Source organism: Sus scrofa, chromosome 1 (genome assembly GCF_000003025.6).
Source record: "Sus scrofa isolate TJ Tabasco breed Duroc chromosome 1, Sscrofa11.1, whole genome shotgun sequence".
NCBI classification, from domain to species: domain Eukaryota; kingdom Metazoa; phylum Chordata; class Mammalia; order Artiodactyla; family Suidae; genus Sus; species Sus scrofa.
Window position 1 is genome coordinate 250,417,802 of NC_010443.5, and position 25,941 is coordinate 250,443,742.

The following is a 25,941-nucleotide window of genomic DNA, read 5'->3' on the forward strand; positions in this document are numbered from 1 at the left end:
CGAGCCACATCTGTGACCTGCACAACTCATGGCAATGCCAGATCCTTAACCCACTGAGCGAGGCCAGGGATCGAACCCGCATCCTCATGGATACCATGTTGGATTCTTAACCCGCTGAGCTACAACGCTGAACCTAATTCTGATCTAGAACTTGCCACATAAGGTCAAGGCTCTCCATGGTCATGCTTCTGATCAGAGAGAAGTGGAGATGGGCAGGGGAACACTCTCTTCCAAGAGGGTTAACATTTACTTAAAAAAGAAAAGGAAACAAAATGAGAAACCATGTCCACAAATCAAGACATTAGAATAAAAATGTCAACACACAATGATAGTGTTGCATAGCTTGAATGTTTTTATATTGATCAAACCAGTTTTCAGTAGACTCACTGAAAGTACAGGTCAGAATGAAAAACATTCCAAATTTACAGACAAAATATTGCTGATCAATTAAAATACCTTTTAACACTACATGACAACACCAATCCCTTGGTTGCTCCAGACAGAAGGTGAATGAATTATACAGACACTGGGCAGCCCGGCCATCAGACTCCCCCAGGCTGAGGTCAGAGTCTTTGCCCTCTTTATCGAGATGGTTCTTAGTTTAGGATGCAAGAACCAGAGAGCAGCAACCCTTGCCTTTGCATTCAACAGCGCCAGGGTCTGAGGAACAAGTTCTTGGGGACAAGTCCCAGAAATACGATACATCTCCAATAGCTTGCTGGGGGCTTTGGTTTAGGATTAATCTTGATGCTCTGGAATATACACTCCCAGAACTGTAAGCGCTGAAAGAACCTGTGAGCTCATCTAGTCCAGCCCAACCTCCTCCTTTGACCTGAAAGTGAGGCCGAGGGGGGCACACCTTGCGTAAGTCTAGTCTAAACCCAAGCTCTGCCTCTTACCGCCTTTCCTCAAGGATGCTGCCTCTGCCTCTCTGATAACTTCTGAGGAAGAAATAACATCAACCGGCCACTTAGCAGTAATAGCATCTAAGCTAATCTCAAAGCAAGAGTCAGCATCAATTACCGTGATAGGAACTAAAGGCCAGCACACGTTTGTGATCCAACCAACCAAACGGAGTTGAATCTCTTTTTCTGGAAAGTCTAAACAGCAAGTGCAGGAGGGATCTCCATCTTGATTACGTCTGCACACCACCACGTCTAATTAGATCTTCTGAGAGTGCCAGAATAGAGGATGGGAGTGTCTTCTCCATTTCACACCCAAATTTCCCAGGAAAAATATTTATCCTGATTTTGATGAGGTTCTTCACTTTAGGCAAAAAAAAAAAAAAAAAAAAGAGGCTTCTTAGGTATAATTAGTTAAGTGTATAAGGTGGTGAAGCAAGAATCTTGAGCTCCAGAATTTAATCAGCAGCATCTAAGGTATCTACTTGCATATTCTGTTCCTTTAGATAATTCTCTTGCCTTGTTCTTCCCCAGGATTTTATGGGTTTTGCTCCTGGTAACATCTGCTGAGTCTGAACCACTGACCTGCACAGTGGCAGAAAAAAAGGCTGGTCGTAACCTTTGGTAAACTTTTTTAGAAGTTGACATAATGATACTGGCAGCATTTTTGGAACCATATTAAATAATGTGTTTCTTAAAAAAATAATAAAACACAAGTCTCCAAACACATTTAGACTTCATGAACTTTTTGCACACAAGGTGATAATGCCTTTTTAAATCAAATGGCAATGATCCGCTCAGTATCTTGATGACAGTTAAATTTATGTCAGCCTTCGCTCTTTTTTGGTGGTTGGCTGATTGAATTTTCGGAGTCCAGATTGAGAAGTACTTGTGTGCTATTGCTTTGTCCCCTTGGTTCTTTCTAGAAGAAAAGTGATTTTCTCTTACAAAAACCCAGGTGATTCTCTCCTGTTTCCTGGCTCTCTGGATCAGTCATTGATAAATTAACTTTTCAAAGTAATCCATCCAGAGCAGTTGCAGATTCCAGTTGAAAATTCACTTTAATAGCATGATCTTTCAACCTAAAGTCCTCAGTATTATTACTTTTTCTATTTTACAGATGAGGAAATGGGGCGTAAAGCCTAAGTGACTAGACCCAGGGCTAGATGGTGAGGGAGATCAGAAACCAAATCCCCCTCTAAACTCTGCTGCTACACTTCCCGAGCCTGGCATGATGCTGACAAGGCTGTGGCCTCTGTGGCTCCTATTGCACCGTGGGGGTTACGACCCTGCATAACACCTCCCTCCCGCCCCTGCCACTTAGTCATAAAACATCAGTGGGGAAAAGACAGGAAGAATGCAGTAACTATGCTAGGTCTGGAGACAAAGAACCTTTAGAAACGTGGCCCCTACTGAAAAGGTCTTCCTTACCCCTCTTGCAACCATGAAACTACTCAATTGGTCCAGAGTTTTCTAAATACCAAAAAATGGCTTCAGTTTCGTGCACTTATATGTGAAACCATCCTTTTTCTATAAATCCTGTTCAAGAAATTGGGTATTTAGTTAGCTGCTGCTCCTGGATACATAAAACCACTATTTAAAAATACCACATTAGGATTTTTATGCAATTTATTTTCCTTAAATAATAATTTGCTACAGTCCTGTCACAAATTTTTAAAAAAATTTAACACAGTATTAACAAAGGCGGAATTCTTTAGGACAATCAAAATCATGGGGTACTTAGAATAAATTAACATCAAATTGTGTTTATATTCAGATAGTCTGATCCTCTCCTTTGAAATGAAATGGAGACCATTGTAACTAAGAGTGAATGCACACATTTGTTCTTCTATACAGAGACTCATTCTTTATATAAACTCAACTGTAATTTGAATCAACTTAGGGATCCTGAGAAACACTTACCCATGGGCACACGCACAAAACACACACACACACACAACACATGTCCATAGGCCACCCTCTAGAAGCTGGGTTTCCCATGGTTCAATGACTAGATCTTTCCTCAGAAGGGCCAAAGATTCTGAATGTTTAGATGAGATCCCATCTCCCCTCAGGAAATCGTAATGTTTCAAGTGTAAAAAGCTCGAAGTAGCAGCAATCCATGTATTATTCAGTAGTCGATGATTCCTGGGTTCTGAGAGTACAGCAGGAGGCAAGCAGAGGCAAGAGGCACCTGCTCCGCAAACTGACGTGCGGGACGCCACCGGGAGTCCTTGTTCTCAGAGTCTCAACTGAACACTCGCGCGAGACCTGCGCCGCGCATCCGGTTCAGGCACCGCCTGGGAACCCGAGGAGGGTCGCCAGGGCAGGGGAAAGCAGGGCATCTGGACTCGAGTCTCAGAAACGCGAATACGTGAAGTGGCAGGGAGATGGGACAAAGGAAGGGAGGGCAGAAAAGGCACTGCTCTTCTCGGCCTGATGCCCCACCCCCTGCCGCTGAGCACATTCACGGGGTTCCCTTGGCATCGGGGCCGGTGACCGCTGAGTGTTCCAGCTCCGCCCAGATAACCCGGAGAACTCAGCCCTTGTCCTCTACGCATATACACATAACGCATCCAAGCAACGCCAAACAGCCACACCGTCTTGCTTGTGGGAGGTCAACCGCGTTGCTGGAGTCCCCTCTCCATTGCCCCAGGATGGTTTACAGGAACGCGGTGACACAGAGGGAGGAAGGCATTAGGACAGGCCCCAAACTGAGATCCCCTTCTGCTTCTTTCTCTCCGGAGGAGTCGCGGGCCTAAATGACGCTTTAACCGCATGCATTATCTACACAGTTCTTATGTACACGATACCTTTTTCTCTCTTTTTTCTGCTTATAGAAATTTAAAGTGCCTGGGTTCAAAGGTGCTCATTTCTTCCCCACAGCCTGCAAAGGCCTCTTGCTGCTTCCAGAGGAGCTTCCCTTGGGAAAGAGGAATGAACGTCTTCACAGTTGTCCTAACTGGGATCCAGCATTTGGACTAGGCCTTCTTCATAGACACGAAGAATCGCTTCACACACAAACTTGTACTGGCTCTGGGAAGGAAAAGAAAGTCAGCAAACGGGCCCGCAGCCCCACAAACCCTGCCTCACCCCACAGACAGGGCCATTCTTTCACCTCGTTCATCAACACCCTGAGCTCCAGCACAAGCCAGGCCAGGCCCTGGGCTGTATCAGGGACAGGGTGGAGAAGACACACTTGCGAACTCATTATTCCAAGTGATGAGGGCTGGGGGGACACGTGGCATGGAACACAGCTGAGGGAAGGGCCGGCAGCCTGGGAGAGTTAGGGAGGAGGGTTGCTGCACGTGGCCATTGAGGTGTACATGCCAGTGCGGAGGTTCCAACAAGGATGACCCAGGCGGAGGAGCGAAGTCAGAGCTCGAGGTCTGGCCTGGGACACCTGGGTGGAGTGTAGTGTGGAGGGGGGCACAGGTGGGCTGGGACCTGGTTTTGGAGGGCTCTGCTCAGGGGTGAGGAGTCTGGATTCTGCCTTCAAAAGGAGAGCCAACAGGAGTTCCCGTCGTGGCGCAGCAGAAACGAATCCGATAGGAACCACGAGGTTGCAGGTTCAGTCTCTGGCTTGCTCAGTGGGTTAAGGATCCAGCATTGCCGTGAGCTGTGGTGTAGGTCGCAGAATTGGCTTGGATCCCGCGTTGCTGTGGCTGTGGCATAGGCTGGCAGCAACAGCTCCCATTAGACCCCTAGCCTGGGAACCTCCATATGCCACGGGTGCAGCCCTCAAAAGACAAAAGACAAAAAAAAAAAAAAAGGAGAGCCACCAAAAGCTGCTCTGCAGGATACAGTTCTTTATGTTACCAAATACCTAAGAGATTTACTTTAATGATGGGTACAGGGTGAGTTAAAGCAGCTGGGCTGATCTACACCAGCAAGGAAGAAGTGTCAAGAAGAGGCACTTTAAACACCTTCTAACTCGGAGTTCCCTTTGTGGCTCAGTGGTTAATGATTCCGACTAGGATCCATGAGGATGCAGGTTTGACCCCTGGCCTCACTCAGTGGGTTAAGGATCCGGCGTTGCCATGAGCTGTGATGTTGGTCACAGATGAGGTTTGGATCCTGTGTGGCTGTGGCTATGGTGTAGGACGGCAGCTGTAGCTCCGATTCGACCCCTAGCCTGGGAACTTCCATATGCTGTAGGTCCAGCCCTAAAAAGCAAAACAAACAAAAAACTTCTAACTAGCAATGAGGTTCTCCATACTAAAAAAGAGGGAAGAGAACAGCCTTCATAACCTGATTTTTTCCATCTCTTACCTAGATTTCCTGGGTAAGCATGAATTTCAAACAATCATTAGAGAAATCTTATGAACTCTGTATACAAGCCTGTGAGGATACAGAGCTGAGTGCAAGCTCTACTCCTTGTGTGGCTCAGGCCTCCTCATCTCTCAGGGGATGTGGCCTTGGAGGCCATGCCTTCCGGAAGCCTTGATGTTCCCAATTCAGCTTCTGATGCCCTGCCGGAGTTCTGAGACTCCCCTTGGACTTCTCCCACTGCTGCTGAGACTTAGAGTTGAATGGATGAATGGAGGAATATGGGATGGTCCTCATTTTGCAGATGCGGCTTAGCGGGAGGTTAAAGAACCATTCAAAGGTTGCCCAACATGCAGGTGAGTGTGAATCATGCACTTTCCACACCACACCTCGGCCCCTCTTGTAGCTCTGGGGAAACCACAAGATTTGCCTCTTGAGGACACCTGCAGTGCTGGGTCCCCAGGTGTGATGCACACAGGAGCAGGTGGGGTGAAACCCTCCAGGGACCTTGCTTACTTTTGATGAACACATGATGGGTCAGGGGCTCAACAACGCACAGTGCAACCAGGTGCTCCCTGGCCAGGTGGCTGGCAGGAAACAAACTGTGAGGCCGCAGAAGTGGAGGGCAGCGAGAGGTAGTGGTCAGAGCGGGTGGGCATTGGAACTGCTCAGCCCCTAACAAGCTCTGTGACTGTGGGCAGGTGACTTGGTTCCCTGGTTCTTGCTTTCTTGACCTGCAAAGCCCTTCGTGAAGGCCCGGCCATTATGAGGATTTTTATTACTGGATTTCTACTCACTGATGTCTGCACCATCATGGCGCGCTGGTCTCGCATTTTCCGAACAATATCCAGTGGGTAAACGGGCAGGTTCCTCTCAATTAGGCACATGGCTGTTTCCATGGTGACCAACACACCGGTGCGACCTATCCCAGCACTGAGGGGAGAGGAGCAGAGACGGGATTTGCTCAGACAGCATTTCTGCACAGCCCGGCTCAGCTCCTCACCAGTTCCCATGTTTACTCAGCCAGAGCTTTCGTCCCCTGACCTTCAAAGAACACAAAACAAATGCTCAGGGTGCTCTCCAACAGGCCGGGGGCTTACAAACCAATGGGAAGAAACCCACCTTTCTGTGCAAACACCCACCCCCCCATCTTATTCACGTCTGCTGTGAAGGTCAGTTGACGTGAAACAGAGGGAAAGGCGAGGGAGGGACTGGTTCTCCAGCTCTGCGCTGCACTCAGAAGTCTGCGCTTTCGTAAGATGCCAAATCTTTTGCCAGAGTGAAGAAAGAAAGCGAATTGAGCTTTGTGAAAGTGTGGTGTGGCTTGCAGGGTTAGGAGGGTTGGATGCCTGTCAATGTTCTCCAGGTCTTTCCCAAAGAGTGTATCAGAAACCCAGAGCCAACGAGCCACAGTACCTGCAGTGAACGACCACGGGCTCGCCATCCACTCTCAGGGACCTCACGTAGTTTACAAATTCCAGAAAATCCGAGGAGTCATCAGGAACGCCGTGGTCAGGCCATGCCACGTACTGGAGATGCGTCACCGTGTGCTCTTCTCCAGTCTGTGGGAGATGCAGAGTGGCCTTTCTGAGTCTATCTGGATGGCCTCTGGCAGGTGGGCAGGAGGACCCTGGCCTGGGCCTGGCCCTCCAGCCAGGTAGCTCCTGTCTCCAAACTTTCTTCCACCTGCAGAGCACTGCCCTGCCACGGCCCCTACCAGCTCTTTCCTGCCCGCCACACCCACGCTCCCGGACACCTGCTCGCTAAGCCACCTCCTGCCCACTGGCTTCCCCACCACTTCTGCCCACAGCAGTTTCTTCCATTTACTCCTACGGTACTCGTGATCAGGGCCCCCTCAGATGGGCTCTTTTTAAAAATTAATTAATTAATTATTTTTGCTTTTTAGGGCTGCACTCACGGCATATGGAGGTTCCCAGGCTAGGAGTTGAATTGGAGCTACAGCTACTGGCCTACCCCCCAAGCCACGGCATCTCAGGATCCGAGCCACGTCTGTGACCTACACCACAGCTGATGGCAATGCCGGATCCTTAACCCAGTGAGCAGGGCCAGGGATTGAATCCTCATGGATCCTAGTCAGGTTTGTTAACCGCAGAACCACAAAGGGAACTCCTGGATCTTTTTTTTTAATGGGCAAAATATCCTCAACAAGAAGTTTACCATTTGAGACATCACTCAGTGCACAGTGCAGTGGCATTAAGTATCTCGGCCATGCCTTACAACCATCGCCGCTCTTCCCTGGCCCTTTTCATCTTCCCAGGCTGAAACACTGTGCCCATTAAACACTAACTCTTCTTTCCCCTTCCCTGCAGCCCTGGCAACCGCCATCCTCCTCTCTGTCTCTGTGAATTGACTGCTCCAGGTTCCTCACACAAGAGGAGTCATACAGCATTTGTCCTTTTGTGTCTGGCTTCTTTCACTCAGCATAGTATCTTCGAGGTTCAACCAGGCTGCAGCATGTGTCAGAATTTCCTTCTTTGTAAAGGGGGAGTAGGATGCCATTGTGTGAATACACCGTATGCTGTTTCTCCACTTATCTGTCAGTGGACACTTGGACTGGTTCCACCTGTCGGCTCTTGTGAACAGGGTGGCCGTGAACACAGGCGCTGGCCCTTTTCCAGGCAGTAACGCTCTCCAGGCGAAAGCTCAGCACAGACCTAGGGCTAGAGCCCTACCTGGGACTGCGGTGGACGCTGACTGAGCACCAGCCCCTCGCCCACCCCGCCCAGCCAGGACCTTTCTCCACATGGGTGCGGCTCACCTCGGTGTTGGTGACCAGCATTTCCCGGAACACGTAAGCGATGGTGCAGTCCTCCGACCGACACCGGATGTGAAAGCTGCCGTGTTCCATGACGTCGGGAGGGTTGGGCCAGTACTGGTGGCATTTGGTCTGCAAGGGAACCAGTGGGTGTGAGTTAGCCTTGGCCGTGGGCGGTGCACATGAGTGGTGTACTGGACAGACGGGTTGGCCATTCGGCCTGAGCCCTGTCACTCACACCAGACGCTCCGAGAGCTGCTGGGAGAAAAGAAACTCGGGCCAGGCTGATCTGCCCGCACCTGTTTCCTGAGGGGTGGGCAGAGGAACCTCCCTGCCTCTTCTGAAGAAGGTAGTGGAGGTGGGGAGCAGCCTGCCAGGAGCCAGGCCACAGCTCTCACACCAGCTGTGGCTGGAGGATGAGTACCCAGACCTTCCCTTGTCATCACCAGGGTCCCAGGGCCAGAAGAACGTTCGCGAGAGGCCTCAGACATGGGGCCTTGACTTAGGAGCCACCTCTGCACCCCACCCTCCATCACCCCCTCCAAACCAAGCCCACTCCAGTCCCTCAGCCCCTTCTGTGCTCTCAACAACCCCCTCTGCCTCACCCCTCCTTCACCCTCCACTCCTTACCCCCTTGAAGTGGAAGGCCTCAAGGCACAGCCCTTAAGAACACACATTTGGGAGCCGGATTGAAATCCACAGCCACATAGAATCATTTTCTCCTCCACTGTGAGCCCCGGGACCTTGAGCCTACTGCGACTTAACCTCTCTGAGTTTCTTCCCTTTTTAAAACATTTTTTTTTATTTTATTTATTTTTTGGGCCACACCCACCACATGTAGAAATGCCCTGGCCAAGGCTTGAACCCACACCACGGTTGCAGCCTGGGCCATAGCTGTGGCCATGCCGGATCCATAACCTGCCGTGCCACAAGGGAACTTCCAACCTCTCTGATTTTCACATTCTTCTGCTGAAAGACAGGGCGGCACCTGCTTCCCACACAGATGATGGGTAAGCAGCACCAGGCTCACTGTGGGGGGCAGGTCAACAGTGGCCGTGACTATTGTTGTTGCTACGGGCCCCACAAAGGCCTCCCCATATATGACTCATACAGAGCAGACAGTCAGCAGACAGCAGGAGAGGAAACCTGGGCTCAGTGGGATTAAGTGACCTGCCCCAGGTCACGGCGGCTGTGGCTCCCTGCAGATTGAATGAGCTACTGTTCCACCCATTTTCTGCTCCCTCTTCCAGATCCTGGATCATGCTCCATAGCAGTGTCACTCCTGCCTCTGGCCTCGAAGCAAAGTTCAGGGCCAAGCTGTCCATCCCATCATAGACCCATCAGTCAAATTCTGACTCATTCAAAAAAAATATGTTCCCTTTAACCCTGTAGTTACATCAGCTTGGGTAAAAATTACATCCACTTACTGCTGAGGGGGGTCCAAACCAAAAGATGCACATACTTGGAAAGAGTTTTCTTATTTTTAAACGTCACAGTGAATATGTGAAATTAAAGCATGCCACTGGAAAAGTGGAGTTAAGAATTTACTTGTAAACCTTTAACATGGATATTATGGAGAGGCCACTTCCCAGCTCCTCTGGAACATGCAGGATCACTTCCCAGCTCCTCTGGAACATGCAGGATCACTGTATCCACACAGCCCGAGGCAGAGTCTGCATCTGCCTCCTGATCTGTGGGGGGGCGTAGCTCTCTCTGTTACAGGCTCCCAAGGGTCCGGCCCACAGGACAACTGATGAGACGCTTCTCGCTGAAGTGACCAGCCCCTGCAGGGCAGAGCCACAGAGATCTCTACTTCCAGAGACTCCCAGTGACTTTGACCAGAACTGGATTCTCTTTACCCCTTGATCAAATTTAGACTTTAGGTCTATTTGGATCTCAAAGAATTGGGCGTACAGTGGAGAGTGCAAGAAGTTAGTGGAATTCCTGAGTTTCAATCCTGGTGAGTAAGTTCCACTAACCCACTGTGTGATCCTGGGCAAGTTACTTAACTTCTTTAAGCTTCCATTTCCCCATGAACGCTGCTGCCCTGAAGCGCGATGACTCAAAAGCCTATTATCTTTTGAACAGTATATTATATGCCAAGCACTAAAAGGTGCTTTCTTTCCTTCTTTTGTTTTTTTTAGGGCCACACCTGTAGCATATGGAGGGTCCCAGGCTAGGGGGTCAAATCAGTGCTGCAACTGCAGGCCTACACCACAGCCACAGCAATGCCAGATCCAAGCCACACCTGTGACCTACTCCACAGCTCACGGCAACGCTGGATCCTTAAGGCACTGAGCAAGGCCAGGGATTGAATCTGCATCTGCATGGATACCAGTTGGGCTCTTAACCTACTGAGCCACAATGGGAACTCCTAAATGGTGCTGTTTATGGATGTGATTTTATCTGGGCTTCAAAATAACCTTAGGAGGTTGATACTGTCACTGTCTCTGTTTTGCATGTGAGTAAACTGAGGCTCTGAGAGTGAATTTACTTATGGGGCATATACAGATGCAAAACATAATAATCCCCTCCCCCCAAAAAAGTCCTTGATGGAAGGTGAAGGAGAACGACTTTTTCAATGGAAAGGCTACTCCTCTCTAGCTGTGTTTCCTCTTGGAGGAAACCCACGTACTTGAAGGGAGAACACAATGAAAAATGTTCTCGGGGGGAATGAAGAGGGAGAAATAAAAGCAATTTTGTGGTGGGAGCGCCTCACTGACCACGTGAACACAGCACAGAGTGGCAACAGGGACCCCGCCAGCCCTACGTCCGCGTGAGGCCTGCTCTGCTTATGGCACAACAGAGGACACGTCAAGAACGTCAGCTCTCAGAAAAAGCAGGGGGAGTTCCTGTCATGGCTCAATGATTAACAAATCCGACTAGGAACCATGAGGTTGTGGGTTCGATCCCTGGCCTTGCTCAGTGTTGCCATGAGCTGTGGTGTAGGTGGCAGACGCGGCTTGGATCCCGCGTTGCTGTGGCTCTGGCGTAGGCCTGCGGCTACAGGTCCAATTGGACCCCTAGCCTGGGAACCTCCATATGCCATGGGAGTGGCCCAAGAAATGGCAAAAGAACAGCAACAAAAAAGCAGGGGACACAACTGCTGGCAGCAGTGACTGACTCCTAATCAGGAGGAACTCATGGGTGGTGACGACGAGGCCCAGAGAAGGGACCTCAGGATAAAGGGCTTGGGTCACCTGAGCATGTAACAGGAGAGAGAGGAGACACGTAGCCTGGATTTGAGAAGAGGTTTGCAATCATTGATAAACAAAGAAGCATACGTTCCCAGGGCTAGAGATTGCGCAGGGAACGCTCTGACTCACGGGAGACGGGCATCTCTGGTGCAAGAACTCGATAGAACCAGCCCGAAGGGGTTCAATGAGGAAGACAGAGCTGGAAAACTAACAAACCCAGAGGGTCACGTAGAGAACCTGGAGGAGCTCAGGTTTGGAGTGGACTCCAACCAAAGAGAGGAGGGCACGTCATCAGGACAGAGACCTGAGAGGAGGAGCAGGGCATGAAAGAACAGCCAGAGGGAGCAGGGCCTCCGATGGAAGAAAGGGCCTTTTCTCCAGAACTGGAGCAGGCAGAACGAGGGATAGAAGGGGCTGCCACTGGGACAGGCCGATCCTCTGTCACTAACCACGCCTGCTGGTGTTCCCTTTTCTCTGTGGAAGACAAGGGAAGGGCAGAGCCAGCTCTGAAGGGCCAGGAGCAGCCCAACACAGACGAGGAGGTGGCACCCGGCTGCCCCCACCCCCGCCCCCTGCCCTGGGTTCAGGCGTCGGCTCTAAGGGCCTGCAGCACCACTGCAAAACCTTATGGGCAGGGAGAGTGGCCCCTCCGTGGACAGTTTCTGAGAAGACTTCCAGGCCCCAAAAGTCACGAAACAGGCAGGCAAACACAGCACGGTTACATGTGGGGAGATTTTGGAAATGACAAGGCCATAAACTTGAGGTCTGCCACCTATAAAATACCAGAATGGCCCAGAACGAAGTCCTGCAAAGAGTGGGGTTTGGTAGTAGGTTAGGAGGAGGTGGAGCCTGTATTAAATGGCACAGAACCACGTGGTGGGAAAGTGGTTTTTTCCACGTGTGCCATGGAGAGTGTCTCGATTTGGGTCTAGGGTTGCCTTTAACATATCTCCCTCAAGGAAAAACTTTAACTTCCTTTAGGAGAGAGCAAGCAGGGGTGGGGGCAAGTAGGCCTCTAGTTCAGAGCCTGGAAGGCAAGAATATTTATTTAGACTTTTTTTTTTCTTTTTAGGGCTGTACCCGCAGCATAGGAAAGTCCCCAGGCTAGGGGCTGAGTCAGAGCCATAGCCACTGGCCTACATCACAGCCACAACAACACAAGATCCAAGCTGCATTCTGGACCTACGCTGCAGTTCATGGCAAGGCTGGATCCTTAGCCCACTGAGTGAGGCCAGGGATTGAACTCGTATCCTCATGGATACTAATCAGGTTCTTAACCCCCTAGGCCACAATGGGAACTCCAGGAGATTTTTTTAAAGCAAGAAAAGGTGAGCCAATTTGAAGAAAAATAATAAATAGTACTGCAGTTAAAAAAAAAATATATATATATATAGTTCAGTCCTGGCAATAACTAAGGTGATACCCAAACTACTATTACTGCTAGCCAACATCTGTGTATTTACTGCATTAACTCATTCAGTTCCCCCACAAGCCCACAACAGATGCCATTATTATTTCATTTTATGTAGAGGTTCCTAGCTTTCCTAAGACACATAGGTAGGAAGGGACGGAGCAGGGATGTGTGCTCTGGAAGCATGGCCCTAGCATCTGCTCTCTTATCCTGGACAACGCAGAAAAAGATGGGTGCAGGTGCTCCAGAAAAACAGATGGATGGAGAGGATGGGATGAGACTGTGAGCCAACCAGGGTTCCGTAAGTTCCAAAAAGGTCCCAGTAACTTTCTCGCCTATTCAAAACAGGATCAGAAAATCACACACACATACAAAAATACAATATAAACAAAAACGTAAAATAGGCAGAAATGAGACCTCCAGACGAGGAGATCAGGTGATGCCATGGACCTGCTGCCTTGGGATTTCAGGAAAGCCTCCAAGAGGTCTCATGGTAACCGGGCAGACAAGAGGGAGGAGAGATGGCCGGGCCGCGACCAGAGCAGGGAGAATTCACAACTGTTCCCCAAAGAGTGCCCTCAGCACCTCTGCTGCACAGATCTCTAGGAGCTCTGTACTGCCCCTGGAGGACCTTTACAGTTTTATTTATTTATTCATTTATTATTTATTTACTTACTGATTTACTTATTTAGTCTTTTGTCTTTTTAGGGCTGTGCGCATAGCACATAGAGGTTCCCAGGCTAGGGGTCGAATCAGAGCTACAGCTGCCAGCCTATGCCACAGCCACAGCAACGCAGGATCCAAGCCACATGTTCAACCTACACTACAGCTCATGGCAATGCCGGATCCTTAGTCCACTGAGCAAGGCCAGGGATCGAACCTGCGTCCACATGGATACTAGTCGGGTTCATTAACCACTGAGCCACGACGGGAATTCTGACCTTTACATTTTGAAACAGTGGCTTAGGTGATGATTCTCATCAAGACTGTGGGTGACAAGAAGCTGAGAATGACAGCCAACACAAGAAGGACAGACAGGAAACCCAAGGAGCCTGAGAGCACTGGAAAGGTCAGATCTGATGAAATCCTCCCACGGATGAAAATGATGATGATAATGATGGCCACGCACACAAACAACAGCTAACATTTCCCCGTTTCCCCGATGCCTACAACCTGCAGCTCTCTAAGCTATGCATGTGTTTTCTCAGTCTTCACAAACCCTCCACGGTGGGCACAATGATCTGTGGTATATACCCGGGAAAGCTGAGGTCACAGAGGTTAAGTAACTTGCTCAAGAGGAACCGGCCCTGCCATTGTGCTGCATGTGGGTTTCAGGAGTCAAATGCATGAGTACAAAATGGGGAGAATGGCTCGACAGCAACAGTGAGACAAAGACCAGACAATGCCTGCTGACCATAAGCTTAATGGACGTCGAAGATTATTTTCAGCTATCTGAAAGGGCGTAGAAGAGATGGGGAACTTATTACTGTGTCTTCCAGGTGAGAGAAGCAGCTGGGGTGGAGCGTCAAAGCAATATGGATTTCAGCTCGTTGTGAGGAGGGGTTTTTTAAAACCCAGAGCTGAACAGCCGTGGATGGACCCTGGAAGTGTTTTAGGCAAGGTGGGAGCCGTCTGCTGGGACAACCCATGTGAAAGCCCTATGCAATCTACGGGGCTCTCTAGAATGAGCAGGAATCCTTATTTTGCTATTTGGGGTGAGAGGATGGACTGATCTCGTCGAATAGGCTCTCCATTCCAACCCTGTATTCTGAGTTTCAGCACAGATCGGTTTGGCATTCTGAACCACCTACCAAGGAGAGGCTTGGGAAGAAGTGTCACATCGACTGCTCAGAGGAGGTGGGTTGATTTTGGAATGCATTTCTGGATAAAAGTTTCCGAATGAAGATACCCAGCTGCACACAGAAGTTGGAGAACTCATGACACACAGTGTCCCTTGCACACTGACTTCGGCTGTATAACTAGTGATCTGTTCCTATGGAAAACGCACCTCAGCCTGAGCACTGCACAGTGCTTATCACTGTCCTAATTAAGCCCTTACCTTTTTTTTTTTTTTTTTGCATCGGGTTTTGCTGCAACACAAGCAGAGGCTGACAGAGGTAACTTCCCCTACTTTTTACGGTCACTGTGAGCCTGGCCCTCATGCTGCTCTTCTTAGGACCAGCCCTCCCTGTCTTGGGTGGATGAGGCCACAGCTAAGGCAGGGGTTCTGAGGCAGGTGAGGCAAGGGGAAGTGCCTTGTAGCTGGTTCTAATGGACCTAGCCAACAGTGGCAGGGGCTGTCTGATCATTCCTTAGCTTAGGAAGGCCAGGGAGTGGCAGGAAGAGGGCTGAGCTTCCAGTCACTGGAGTTGTCCATCTGTAGCTCTGCACGGATTTATGGGTCAGGTAGGGGCTGGACTGGGGGACATCTCATGAAGACCTTTTCCGGCACTGAAATTCACACTCCGCAGAGCTCAATGTGACACGCACATGTTTGAATTGGAAATCAAGCCACTTACCCGCCCTCGCTCCGTGAGAGTTGTCAACATGACGATGAGTGATAACTTCTGATCCCAGACTACTTGCCAAAATTGCGCACAGGTATGTGGCAGGGGTCCCTGAGCAGCAATGTACTTATTCACAAGGTGAGCAGCAGGAATTTCCATCTGACAAGAGATGTTAAGGCATCAGAAGCTGTTACTGTCACAAGGAGGACAGGGAACTGGGTCTTAGACTCTTCTAGCTGGTGACTGTCACCACCACAGAGTAACATCTCTATCAATTTATGGCCAATAAGGAAAATCGAAGAAAAATCATTTAAAAATGCTTCAAAGATATTTGACAATAATACTAGCATTAGATATTTAAGACGAGGCTCTGTGATAGCCAGGAGGCGATAATCAGAAGTGAACTTATAAAATGACAGAAGATTTAAATGACCTTCACGGCTCTATCCTAAATATAATCAATACTGAGTATCTGCATTTTCAGCAACACATGCCAATCCTCATGCCTACATCTTTCCCTACGCAGGGTTTTCTATCAAAATATTTATTTTCTTTGAAGCATAAACCAAATTGGCTTCTACCACCAACTGTTGTCATACTTTGCTTTCTGCAGGGCTGCCAATGTTTGTGCCACTGAGTTGATCGATCTCCCCCCCGCCCCAGCCTTACTAGGTATAAATGACAAATAATAACTGTATATTTAAGGTGTACAACATGATGGTCTGATATATGCATTGTGATATATGATTGTGAAATGATTACCACAGTCAAGTTAATGAACACACCAGCTCACAGAGTTACTGTCTGAGTTGATTTATGCTAAATGTTAAAATGCTTTCAACTATCCTCAGGGTCCTTTTCTGACCCTGCTCCGCTTCTATTTCTGTCTTTTTTTTTTCCTAGGGCTGCACCCTTGGCATATGGAAGTTCCCGGGTTAGGGGCTGAACTGGAGGTGTAGCCACCTACCTACGCCACAGCCACAGCGATGCCAGATCTGAGCCATGTCTGCAACCTACACCACAGCTCATGGCAATGTAGGATCCTTAACCCACTGGGTGAGGCCAGGGATTGAACTAGCATCATTATGGATACTAGTTGAGTTCATTACCACTGAGCCACAATGGAAACTCTCTACTTTTATTTCTAAACTAAGCCTTTTCTATGAAAGAACACTCAGACCTGGCTCAGCTTTGGAGTGGCACGGTGATTCACTCCTTCTTCGGTGGGGAAGGTAAATGGAGGTGCCTGGTTCATGGTTTGCTTGGCGCTTGGGTTAATGGCTTCCTCAGCCTTGTTCTCAGCCACTCTCCACCACCCCCCCGGAACTGCATGGTCTTACCCACCCCCATCGTTTCTGATGCTCTGCTTTCAATAACCCAGGAATGTTGAAGTGAGGGTCAATGAATCCCACAGATGCTCTGGAATAGGTGGAATCAGACCCACTCTTACTGGTAGTTCTTGATATCATGCTATAACCTGAGAACCTGAGAAGTCATCTGTTTATTCAGATCAGAGATTGATAAACTTTAGGCTAAAGGCCAGATTCAACTGCTGCTTTACAAGTGAAGGCGTTTTGTTTTCTTTTTGGCTGAGTGTGCAGTGACCTGATACGGGCTCTCAGGTCCTTGACTAGGGACGGACCCAGGCCACAGCAGTGAAAGGACCAGATCATAACTACGGGGCCATCAGCAAACTTCCCTGAAAAGTGGTTTTTTTGTTTTTGTTTTTGTTTTTTAATATTTCCACATGGTTGCATTTTAAATGGATATATAAGTACCTAATCAATAACCTCAACTTTGTCTTGTGGCTCGAAAAGACCAAAGTATTTACTGTCTGGCTCTCTACAGCAAAAGGTGCTGACTGATCCCTGATTTAGATGAAGAAACTGAGGTTCAGAGAGGCTCAGGTGCCCAAGATGTATTTTCAGAGTGAAATGAATGCTTTTCCCACAACATGTGAAATCTTTTTACCTTTTGTTTTGGGGTAATTTGCCCAGAGGTGGTTTTACTTTTATTTTTAGGCAGGATGTAACAGTATAAACATGGGGGGAAAAAAAACACAGAAGGTTACAAACATACCACTGGCCCAAACAACAAAACACCTCAATGTCAGCAGTTGAGGACAGAAGGCAGGTGGATGATGGAGTCAGAGACACAGAATGCGAGTTTTAGCCTCACCTTCTGTTAGCTTTGTGACTTTTCAAATTTAATCTCTCTGAACCTGAGTTTCATCCTCTGTAAAACGAGGCTACGCTGCCTTCCCTCAACGGCTGCTGCTGCGGGGCCGAAATGAGGGAGGGAACGGGAGAGCACTTCGTCGACTGCAAAGCACCACACAGACCGTTGGCCATGCTTGTGACAAGGATTAATGTGCTTTTTTTCCTATGATCCAGATTTCTAACTTACGTTCACATAACTGGCATTAATATAATCTTCGTTTCCCTGCAATAAGACCCGGGTAGTGTCATCTGTGGGGGAGAAAGACATTCACCGATTATTCCGAGTGTTATTTTTATCACACCAAGTAAACAAGAGTGCAGTTCCCAGCCCCATCTGCAGCTCGCGCCTCATTAGCATAAACACTATTCCCCAACTGTTCAGAGTTTGAAATGGCTGCAATAAAGACGGTGGTGTTTACAGACACACTGAAAATCGTTCCAGAATACCAGACAATCTGTTTTAAAAAGGGAAACATTATCTCAGGGTGTGCGGGGGTGGGGGGGCGGGGCTCCGGGAGGAGGCATTCACGACACCACCGGATACTCACAAGGCAGTACGTCTTTATAGCGGTTTTTGTCCAAATTTTGAGGCAGCTTTGCAAACGTGATGGCCAAACCCGGCTTCTTTCTGTAGAGTTGCTGTAGGACAAATAGAGAAGTTAAAAAAAATTTGCAAAAAAAAGCTAGGAAGAGCGCGTGAAAACATACTTTAACAGTAAATTTACCATTCACAGCACCAAAATCTTAACATTTACAAGTGATTATGTATTATATATTAAGAGAAGAATCTTCCCAATAAGGAATTCTACAATCTCATGAGAAACTGACTAAACTCTTCAATAATTTTTTTTTTTTTTTTTTAACATGAGGATCTTTGGGGATAAAAGTCACAGGAAGAGGTATGAGTCACAGATAATGGATCACGGTAAGTAAAACCTCATCTTTATAACAATTATTTGACAAGAGCTAAAAGCAAGTAGGGAAAAAAAGAAGAATTCTGACTAAAAATTAAATGCAAATCGTTTACATTAGTCTAAAAACATTTTCCTCCAATTTAATGAAATGAACCATATTTCCTGCTAAGAACAAGAGCATTTCATTCATCATTTCAGAAATATTCTTCCACAGTAAAAACATTTATTCCAATACATAGTAAACTAGCAAATCACTAGCAAAATTTCAGTTCGAACCATTTTTGCATAGCTCCAAGCATGTATTAGACACATCTGTACTGTACCTGATGTGATGTTGACAACAGCTCTGTGAGAGGTATTAGCAGTATTATTTTGTATGCAAGAGGCAGAGATTAAATGCTTTGCTCAAGGAGTTCCCCTTGTGGTGCAGCGGAAATGAATCCGACTAGGAACCATGAGGTTTCGGGTTCGATCCCTGAATCCCTGATCTCTCGCAGTGGGTTAAGGATCCGGCGTTGCTGTGGCTGTGGCGTAGGCCGGCAGCAACAGCTCTGATAGACCCCTAGCCTGAGAACCTCCATATGCTGTGGGTGGGGCCCTAAAAGGACCAAAAAAAAAAAAAAAGCTTTGCTCAAGATTACAAACTAGGGGTTGAACTCAGATCTGACTCCAATGCTTGAGTTTTTGTCTTTGAAGCCTCATTTTATTGAGGTATGACTGACATGTAAAAAGTGGTATATATTTAACATATGACTTGATGAGTTTGGGAATAAGTATACACCCATGGAATCATCGTCACCATAAAACCCTAAGACACATCCATCCTCTCTTAAAGTTTCCTCCTGCCCTTTTGAGTTTTCTTTTCTACACAACAGTATTCTCTACTTTGAACTAGAGAGTGAAATACTAGTCACCAGTGGTTTTAGTTAACTTTACGAGAATTTTTTTTTTTTTTTTGTCTTTTTGCCATTTCTTGGGCCGCTCCCGCGGCATATGGAGGTTCCCAGGCTAGGGGTCCAATCGGAGCTGTAGCCACCGGCCTACGCCAGAGCCACAGCAACTCGGGATCCAAGTCGAGTCTGCAACCTACACCACAGCTCACGGCAACGCCGGATCGTTAACCCACTGAGCAAGGGCAGGGACCGAACCCGCAACCTCATGGTTCCTAATCGGATTCGTTAACCACTGCACCACAACGGGAACTTCCACGAGAATTTAAAAAGTTTTTTTTCAGTGTTGGAAGTGATTTTTTTTTTTTTTTTTGCAGAAAACTTGAGAAATTTAGACTAATATAAAGAAGAAAATTACCCTGAGATGACTCTTTTCATTTATTTTCTCCAGTTTTTTTATGCACACATGTATACAGACATATGTAGTTATATATAAACACATATAATACACAGATACACCAAGTTTTTAAAAACAAAAAATGAGATTGAATTATGTATTACCACTTTCCATGTTATGTTCTACGGTACCCTAATATTTTGAAAGATGCTTATAGGTATTGCTCAGAAAAAGTTTCAAGATCAAACAAATTTGGGAAATACAACAAGTCATCTTATGTTTTATGAAGCCTTAAGATGGCAAGTGCTATAATGCATAAGCTTACTTAATTCTGATTAGCTAGGCATTTCTCAAGCTATTTTGGCCATGGAGGATCTCATGTCTCACAAGTAGTATTCTGGGAAATACCACCATAACTTTAAAGGCTGTTTTTCCTACTTATTATATAGTGCTTAGTTCCTGGTGTGATTTAAATACTCGAAATATTCTCTATACACATGATTTTTACCGGCTCAATAATCTACAGGTTTTCGTAGCTTAACTTTTATTCTACTTCTTGATTAGCTATTTTCAAATTTTTACTATTATAAACTCAGGAACAGAATGATTGTATCAAAGTGCATTTTTGAGGACTTTGATATCTATCCACACATATATGGTCATACAACTCTGGAAGTAACTTTTTGTTGCTGTTGTTGTCTTTTGATGGTTGTACCTGAGGCATATGGACATTCCCAGGCTAGGGGTTGAATCGCAGCTGTAGCTGTTGGCCTACATCACAGCCACAGCAATGCCAGATCCAAGCTGCATCTGCAACCTACATTATGCCTCTCAACAATGCTGGATCCTTAAACCACTGAGCAGGGCCCGGGATCGAACCCACACCCTTATGGATGATGATGATAATAGTAATAATAATAATCCTCAGATTTGTTTCTGCTGAGCCATGCCAGGAACTCCTGGAGGGCAACTTTGTATGAGAATGGTTAGTCTGCCAAATTGCAGCTGACATGGTCAACTAAAATGCGTTTGCAATTTGAATAGGGAGGCAGAACCATATTTTTCCCTGTATATTTTTGCAAATTATATTTCTTGCTTTATAAACCAGCCTGTTAGTCTGTTTTTCTCTTATTCTTTTATTAAGCAAACAAACTGTACAGAAATCATCAGGAAAGAATTAGCATAGAAATTTTTGGTTATTATGTTACGTCTTATATAGTTACCAAACGTTTAGAATTTTTAATCTCTCCCTAAGTTCAACTACTAATCACCTTTACAATTTCAGTTCCTAACAATCAAGGAGCCACCGAGCAACTTCTTAAATAGCTGTGAGCTTTAACAGACTCTCTGGGCTACTTCTAGAGACAAATGCATGATTTATTGGAAGTTCTGTTTGATTCTGGGAGGAGGAGACTTATCTGAGTCAGTCAAATTCCCCTAAACGACATTTTGGTTCTAAGTGACTAACTGCATAGATGTGAAATCCAATTAAGTGAATATAATCAGCACGCTAACCTGGGATAAAACATTTTTCTTTTCCAAATAACAAAAATGTAAATGTAATCAACTTGAGATGGTCTAGCAGAAAAGCACAGCTCTAGTGAAAGGCTTTAATCCTGAGTACATGACTATATCTAAGCAGTAATAATCTATTGATAGGACTGGAAAGTAGCAACAGAAAATAAAAAATAAAGCTCTATGGCAGTATCTTAAAATTTTTAAATGTGCACACTCTGGGCTTTATCTGACAGAAGTGCATAAAGATACATATTGAAGAAATTTAACTGCAGCAAAACATTTTTTTTAGCACACAAGTATGCAAGGATACAAACCAAATTGTTTGTAAATTATAACAGCAAGAAGGAGTCTAAGAGTTCTTGCTGTGGTGCAGTGGGTTAGGAATCTGACTGCAGTGTCTCAGGTTGCTGAGGAGGTTTGGGTTCAATCCACAGCCTGGTGCAGTGGGTTAAAGGACCCAGCAGCTGTGGCTCAGAATTCAGTCCCTAGTCCGGGAATTTCCACATGAGGCTATTTGAAAAAAAAAAAAAAAAAAAAAAGAAAGGAGATGGGGGTCAGGAGACTATTAATTTTACTTTGGTTATTTCTTAATTACTTGAATTATTGCAATGTGATTTTTTTTTTTTTTTTTTGGTCTTTTGTCTTTTTAGCGCCGCACCCCTGCATATGGAGGTTCCCAGGCTAGGGGTCTAATTAGAGCTGTTGCTGCCGGCCTATGCCACAGCCACAGCCATGCCAGATCCGAGCCATGTCTGTGACCTACACCACAGCTCATGGCAACGCTGGATCCTTAACCCACTGATCGGGACCAGGGATTGAACCCACAACCTCATGGTTTCCGCTGTGCCTCGACAGAAAACTCCCCAAATGACTGAAGTGAGAAAAAGAACAACAAAAGAAATCTATATATAAAATTTTAAAATATTTTCACAAAACACTGGGTAAACAAAGCTAAGATTTGGGGGGGCGGGCTGTATAAGGACGGACAACACACTCATTTTTCTGCCAGCCGTGCCAAGGCTAACATTGAATCCTATCCCCACTGACCTTCCTCCGTCCTATTCACACACTTAAGTTTCTGAAGGCGTTAGCAGTTGTTTTTCAAGTTCTTTTAATTCACTGACTCGTCTCCAGAGCTTGCGAGGTGCTTTGCAAGCTGGGTGTGAAAATTCTGCCCAGAGAAGGGTGGCCCGGGGGGCAGTGATGTGTTGGAAACACAGGTGTGTCTTTCTGGAAGGATCAGGATTGGGGGGATATGATTGGAAGGCTACTAGCCAGAACTTGAGACAAGGCTCTTTCAAGAACTACTCATTGGAAAAACACAGTTTGCTTTGTTCATTCCCTGGCTGAAGGTGTGTGAGGCAGGCCAGAGCTCCCGGTCTTTGGGATCCCTTTAATTTTGCCCTAGAATGAGAGCTATCAGGAGGCTGGAGACAGAGGTCCCAGGAATGGAGGGTTATAAGACACTCCATTTTATTAAAATCTTAATTTTTATGTCCTTAAGTGCTTTGGTCTCATCATTATCAGAGTGTAGTTCTAAGCAGCTCTGAATCAAGGGTAAATTATAAGATCAGCTGAGAGGGTTTGCTATGGAACAACTGTATTTAAATTACAGCATCATTAGCACCTCCAAAAACAGGAAACTGAACGGTGGGAGCTGGATTGTCCAGCGCGGTACAGGTAGGATGGATAAGACAGTATGTTTTTCCAGTTTAAACATTCCTCATTTGAAAAAAATCATCTAATAGTAGAGGGAAGGCATCAGAGATGACTGTGCTCTCCTCAGCCTGCTGGCCCACGTCTCCCAGAAAAAGCCCTCAGACATCCGATTGGCTCCAACCTGCGGATGCTGGCGAGGCCCAGCAAGGGGAAGCAAGCACCCCACCGACTGTATCGCCAGTGAAGGGGGATTTCTCAATGGAATTCCTGAAGGGCTGAGAACCCGAGAAGGGGAAAGAAAAAAGGGAAAAGTGGAGGGAGCTGAAGGGACAATGGATAAGGAGAGCAAATAGGAGAAACATGCCTTTTCATGCCCTTGGCAATGACCCAGACTCTCCTGCAGGGCAACAACTTCCAAAACAGCCATTCACTGTGCTTTCTGTTTCAAGCACTAAATAAACTGTGGTCTCCAAGAAGGTGAGTATCTTGTTTGTTCCGTTCACCACCATGAAGTCTAGGCCAGAGTTGTATCTGGCACATAGTAGGTGCTCAACAAAAATGTGCGGTGTGGAGGAATGATAGGCTCTGCTGCTTTGTCTTTTTTTGCCTTTTTAGGGCTGCACCCACAGCATATGGAGGCTCCCAGGCTAGAGGTTGAATCGGAGGTGGAACCGCTGGCCTCTGCCAGAGCCACAGCAACACAGGATCCAGGCTGTATCTGTGACCTACACCACAGCTCATAGCAACATCAATCCTTAATCCACTGAGTGAGGCCAGGGATTGCACCTGTGTCCTCATGGATGCTGGGCAGATTTGTTTCCACTGAGCCATGATGGGAACTCCTCTGTTGCCTTGAACAAAGGGCACAAACCACTTAAATAAAGCAGGACAAGAGGCCCCATGGAGCCATATAATTAAGCTAAGGGGAACCCATATTTCACAAAGGCCCCAAGAGCTTGTTCTCCACTTTCACTGCTCATGGACAGCTTGCCTACACTGGGGACTTCCAGTCTCCCTTGGACTTGACCCAGTCAGAAGTCAAGGACACTGCCTTGGGGTGGGGGTAGGGGGGAACTCACGAGTCTCTATCTTCCTGTAAAGGTTTGCTGAAATGAACTGACATTGTTGCTGGCAATTTGAGGACTTGAAATGCACAGCCCCAGATGCAGATCCCAATGCTGGCATACTCAAGTGCTTTTGCAGTGTCCCATTCACAGATAAACACTTGACAATAAACTTATTGGGGTGGCACGTGAGTCCCTGGCACTTGAAATGTAAAGGCCCCACACATAGCCATCCCAAAGCCTGCAGCTGGCTCCCTGTATTCCATGTGTTATACTTGATAATGTTTTCCTTTTCAAAGAGAAATAATATTTGGAAAATGGAAAAAAATTGTGGTAAGAATTCTGATCTTGAAGGTACACCTACATGTGTCAATTTAAACTTCTCATTAGGTCTTCAGCTACCTTTGTCTCTTACAATGCTCAAAGGAGCCACTAAGTCACTTGTTTTGATACTAATGGATGTTTCCTATAATGGATGATACAGGAGTGAATTCAGGAAAAACAGGGGTCAGAAGAGAGAAAAGGGATGGCTTCTGGGTTTGGTAAAGGAGGAAGATACCCAGGTGGGAGGGGTGGGCATCTGAGTTTGACATGACCTGTGGTGGAGCCTCTGCTGTAACCCGTCAGTCCTGCGAGGCAGGAGGATAGATGTTTCTCATTTTCTATCAACTGCATCCCACGAGTCTCCAAAGAGGCTCCAAGGCCACTGGATGAGGATGGGCACAAGGGGCCTTTGTTTGCTGAGAAGCTGCTTCTCAGAGGAGTCAGCATCCTCACTTAGCCTTTATCCAGGGCCGTCTGTGCTGAATGCAGACCTGTTCCCTCGCCTACATGGAAAGCACCACTCTGGGAAAAAGCATAAAATGAGCCACAAGTTACTCTCAGGAAGGAATGGCCTTGGGGCTGAGTCAGCAAATTCCATAGAGGAGGAGAGCGTCCTGGAGGTGGTAATGGAGCCGTGTGAACCCCAAGTCTGGGCTCCTTTACCCAAGAGACAGAGGGAACGCCCTACGTTGTCTGAACACAGTATTTAAGCAGTCTGAGCCGCTCGCAAATGCTGGCAAAGCGCTCACGCCCAGGAGCTCACACAGCCTTAGCTCCTGGTGGGGTGGGGGGAAGGGCTCCAGTTGGAGGTTGGGTGAGGAACTGGGTCACACCTGGTGAGTTCTGACAATGGACTTTCAACACAGATTCTAATCCTGGCTCTATCTCTCATCAGCTGTATGACACTGGCCAAGACCTTTAGCCTCTGAGCCTAGTCTCCCTACCTATAAAGGAATGAGCCTACGGACTGTGGCCACATCTATCTCTCAGAATGGGCTGTGAGAGTCAACCGAGACAACATATGTGAAACACGCTTGGTAGATTCCAACGTGCTAGAGAAATGCTAATTATTAAGTGTGATTTTATTACAGCTGGGACCAAATGCTTTCTGGAACACATGTATAATTGTTTACTGAAAGCCATGGGAGCGAAGGGAATTCCGCTGATGAAAAAAATGCCTCAGAGCAAACTTTGCTGAAAACCCGGCTTATCAGGATCCAGCCCATGGCCCAGCGACCCCAGGGCAGGCCCTCTGTGCCTGGAGCGGGTGGCGTGGGCACCTGGAGGAACTGGCCCCACTTCCTGTCCCCCACCAGAGCGCAGCCTCAACAGCCAGGCCGCCCACCTGCCGACGGCACTGGAAGAGCAGGTGGGGAAACCGGAAAAGCCAAGACTCTGGAGTCAGTCAGCTCTGGGCTCCACTCCTTGTGTGGAGACTGGGCAGGTTCTTTAGGCTCTTAGAGCCTCTAATTATAAATAAGAGTTGTTACTTTTTATTGTACTCTGACCATGCGCCAGACAATGTATTAAGTATTTATCTCATCTGACCTGTACAACCAGCCCGTGAAATACCCAATTTATAGATGGGGAAGTAGAGGCCAGGGAGGTTAAGGGACACCCCTGAGGGCATACAGGAAGTGAGTGGTAGAACCAGGACTGAAAGTCTGCTTGGCTCCATATGGCTGGACAGCATCTTAGACCTTTTCTAGCTCCGACAGTGTGCTGTTCTAACAACTCGCACGTGGAAACTGTGTTTTGCTGTTCCCTGTATAACTACATAAAGCTGTTGAGAGAATAAGCTCTGGGTTAAGCCTGCCTGGGTTCCAGCCAAGTTGTGCCATTTACCCTGAGACGACCTCTCCGAGACTGATCCTTGAACTAGACAGAGGCGACA

General features: G+C 47.1%; 1 protein-coding gene across 7 annotated transcripts in view; it reads right to left on the reverse strand.

Annotated features, from left to right (window-relative positions):
- Window positions 330-25,941, reverse strand: part of PTPN3 (protein tyrosine phosphatase, non-receptor type 3) — a 165,018-nt gene continuing 139,406 nt past the window's right edge. For all 7 annotated transcript variants that reach the window (XM_021067334.1, XM_021067339.1, XM_021067348.1 and 4 more), the window contains 7 exons: window positions 17,830-17,920; window positions 17,469-17,530; window positions 15,075-15,221; window positions 7,951-8,079; window positions 6,588-6,733; window positions 5,969-6,104; window positions 330-3,938 (listed from right to left, as the gene is read on the reverse strand). In XM_021067334.1, the coding sequence (XP_020922993.1) occupies window positions 3,861-3,938; window positions 5,969-6,104; window positions 6,588-6,733; window positions 7,951-8,079; window positions 15,075-15,221; window positions 17,469-17,530; window positions 17,830-17,920 (789 nt within the window). In that variant the 3' untranslated portion in view covers window positions 330-3,860. The remainder of the gene's footprint in view (window positions 3,939-5,968; window positions 6,105-6,587; window positions 6,734-7,950; window positions 8,080-15,074; window positions 15,222-17,468; window positions 17,531-17,829; window positions 17,921-25,941) is intronic.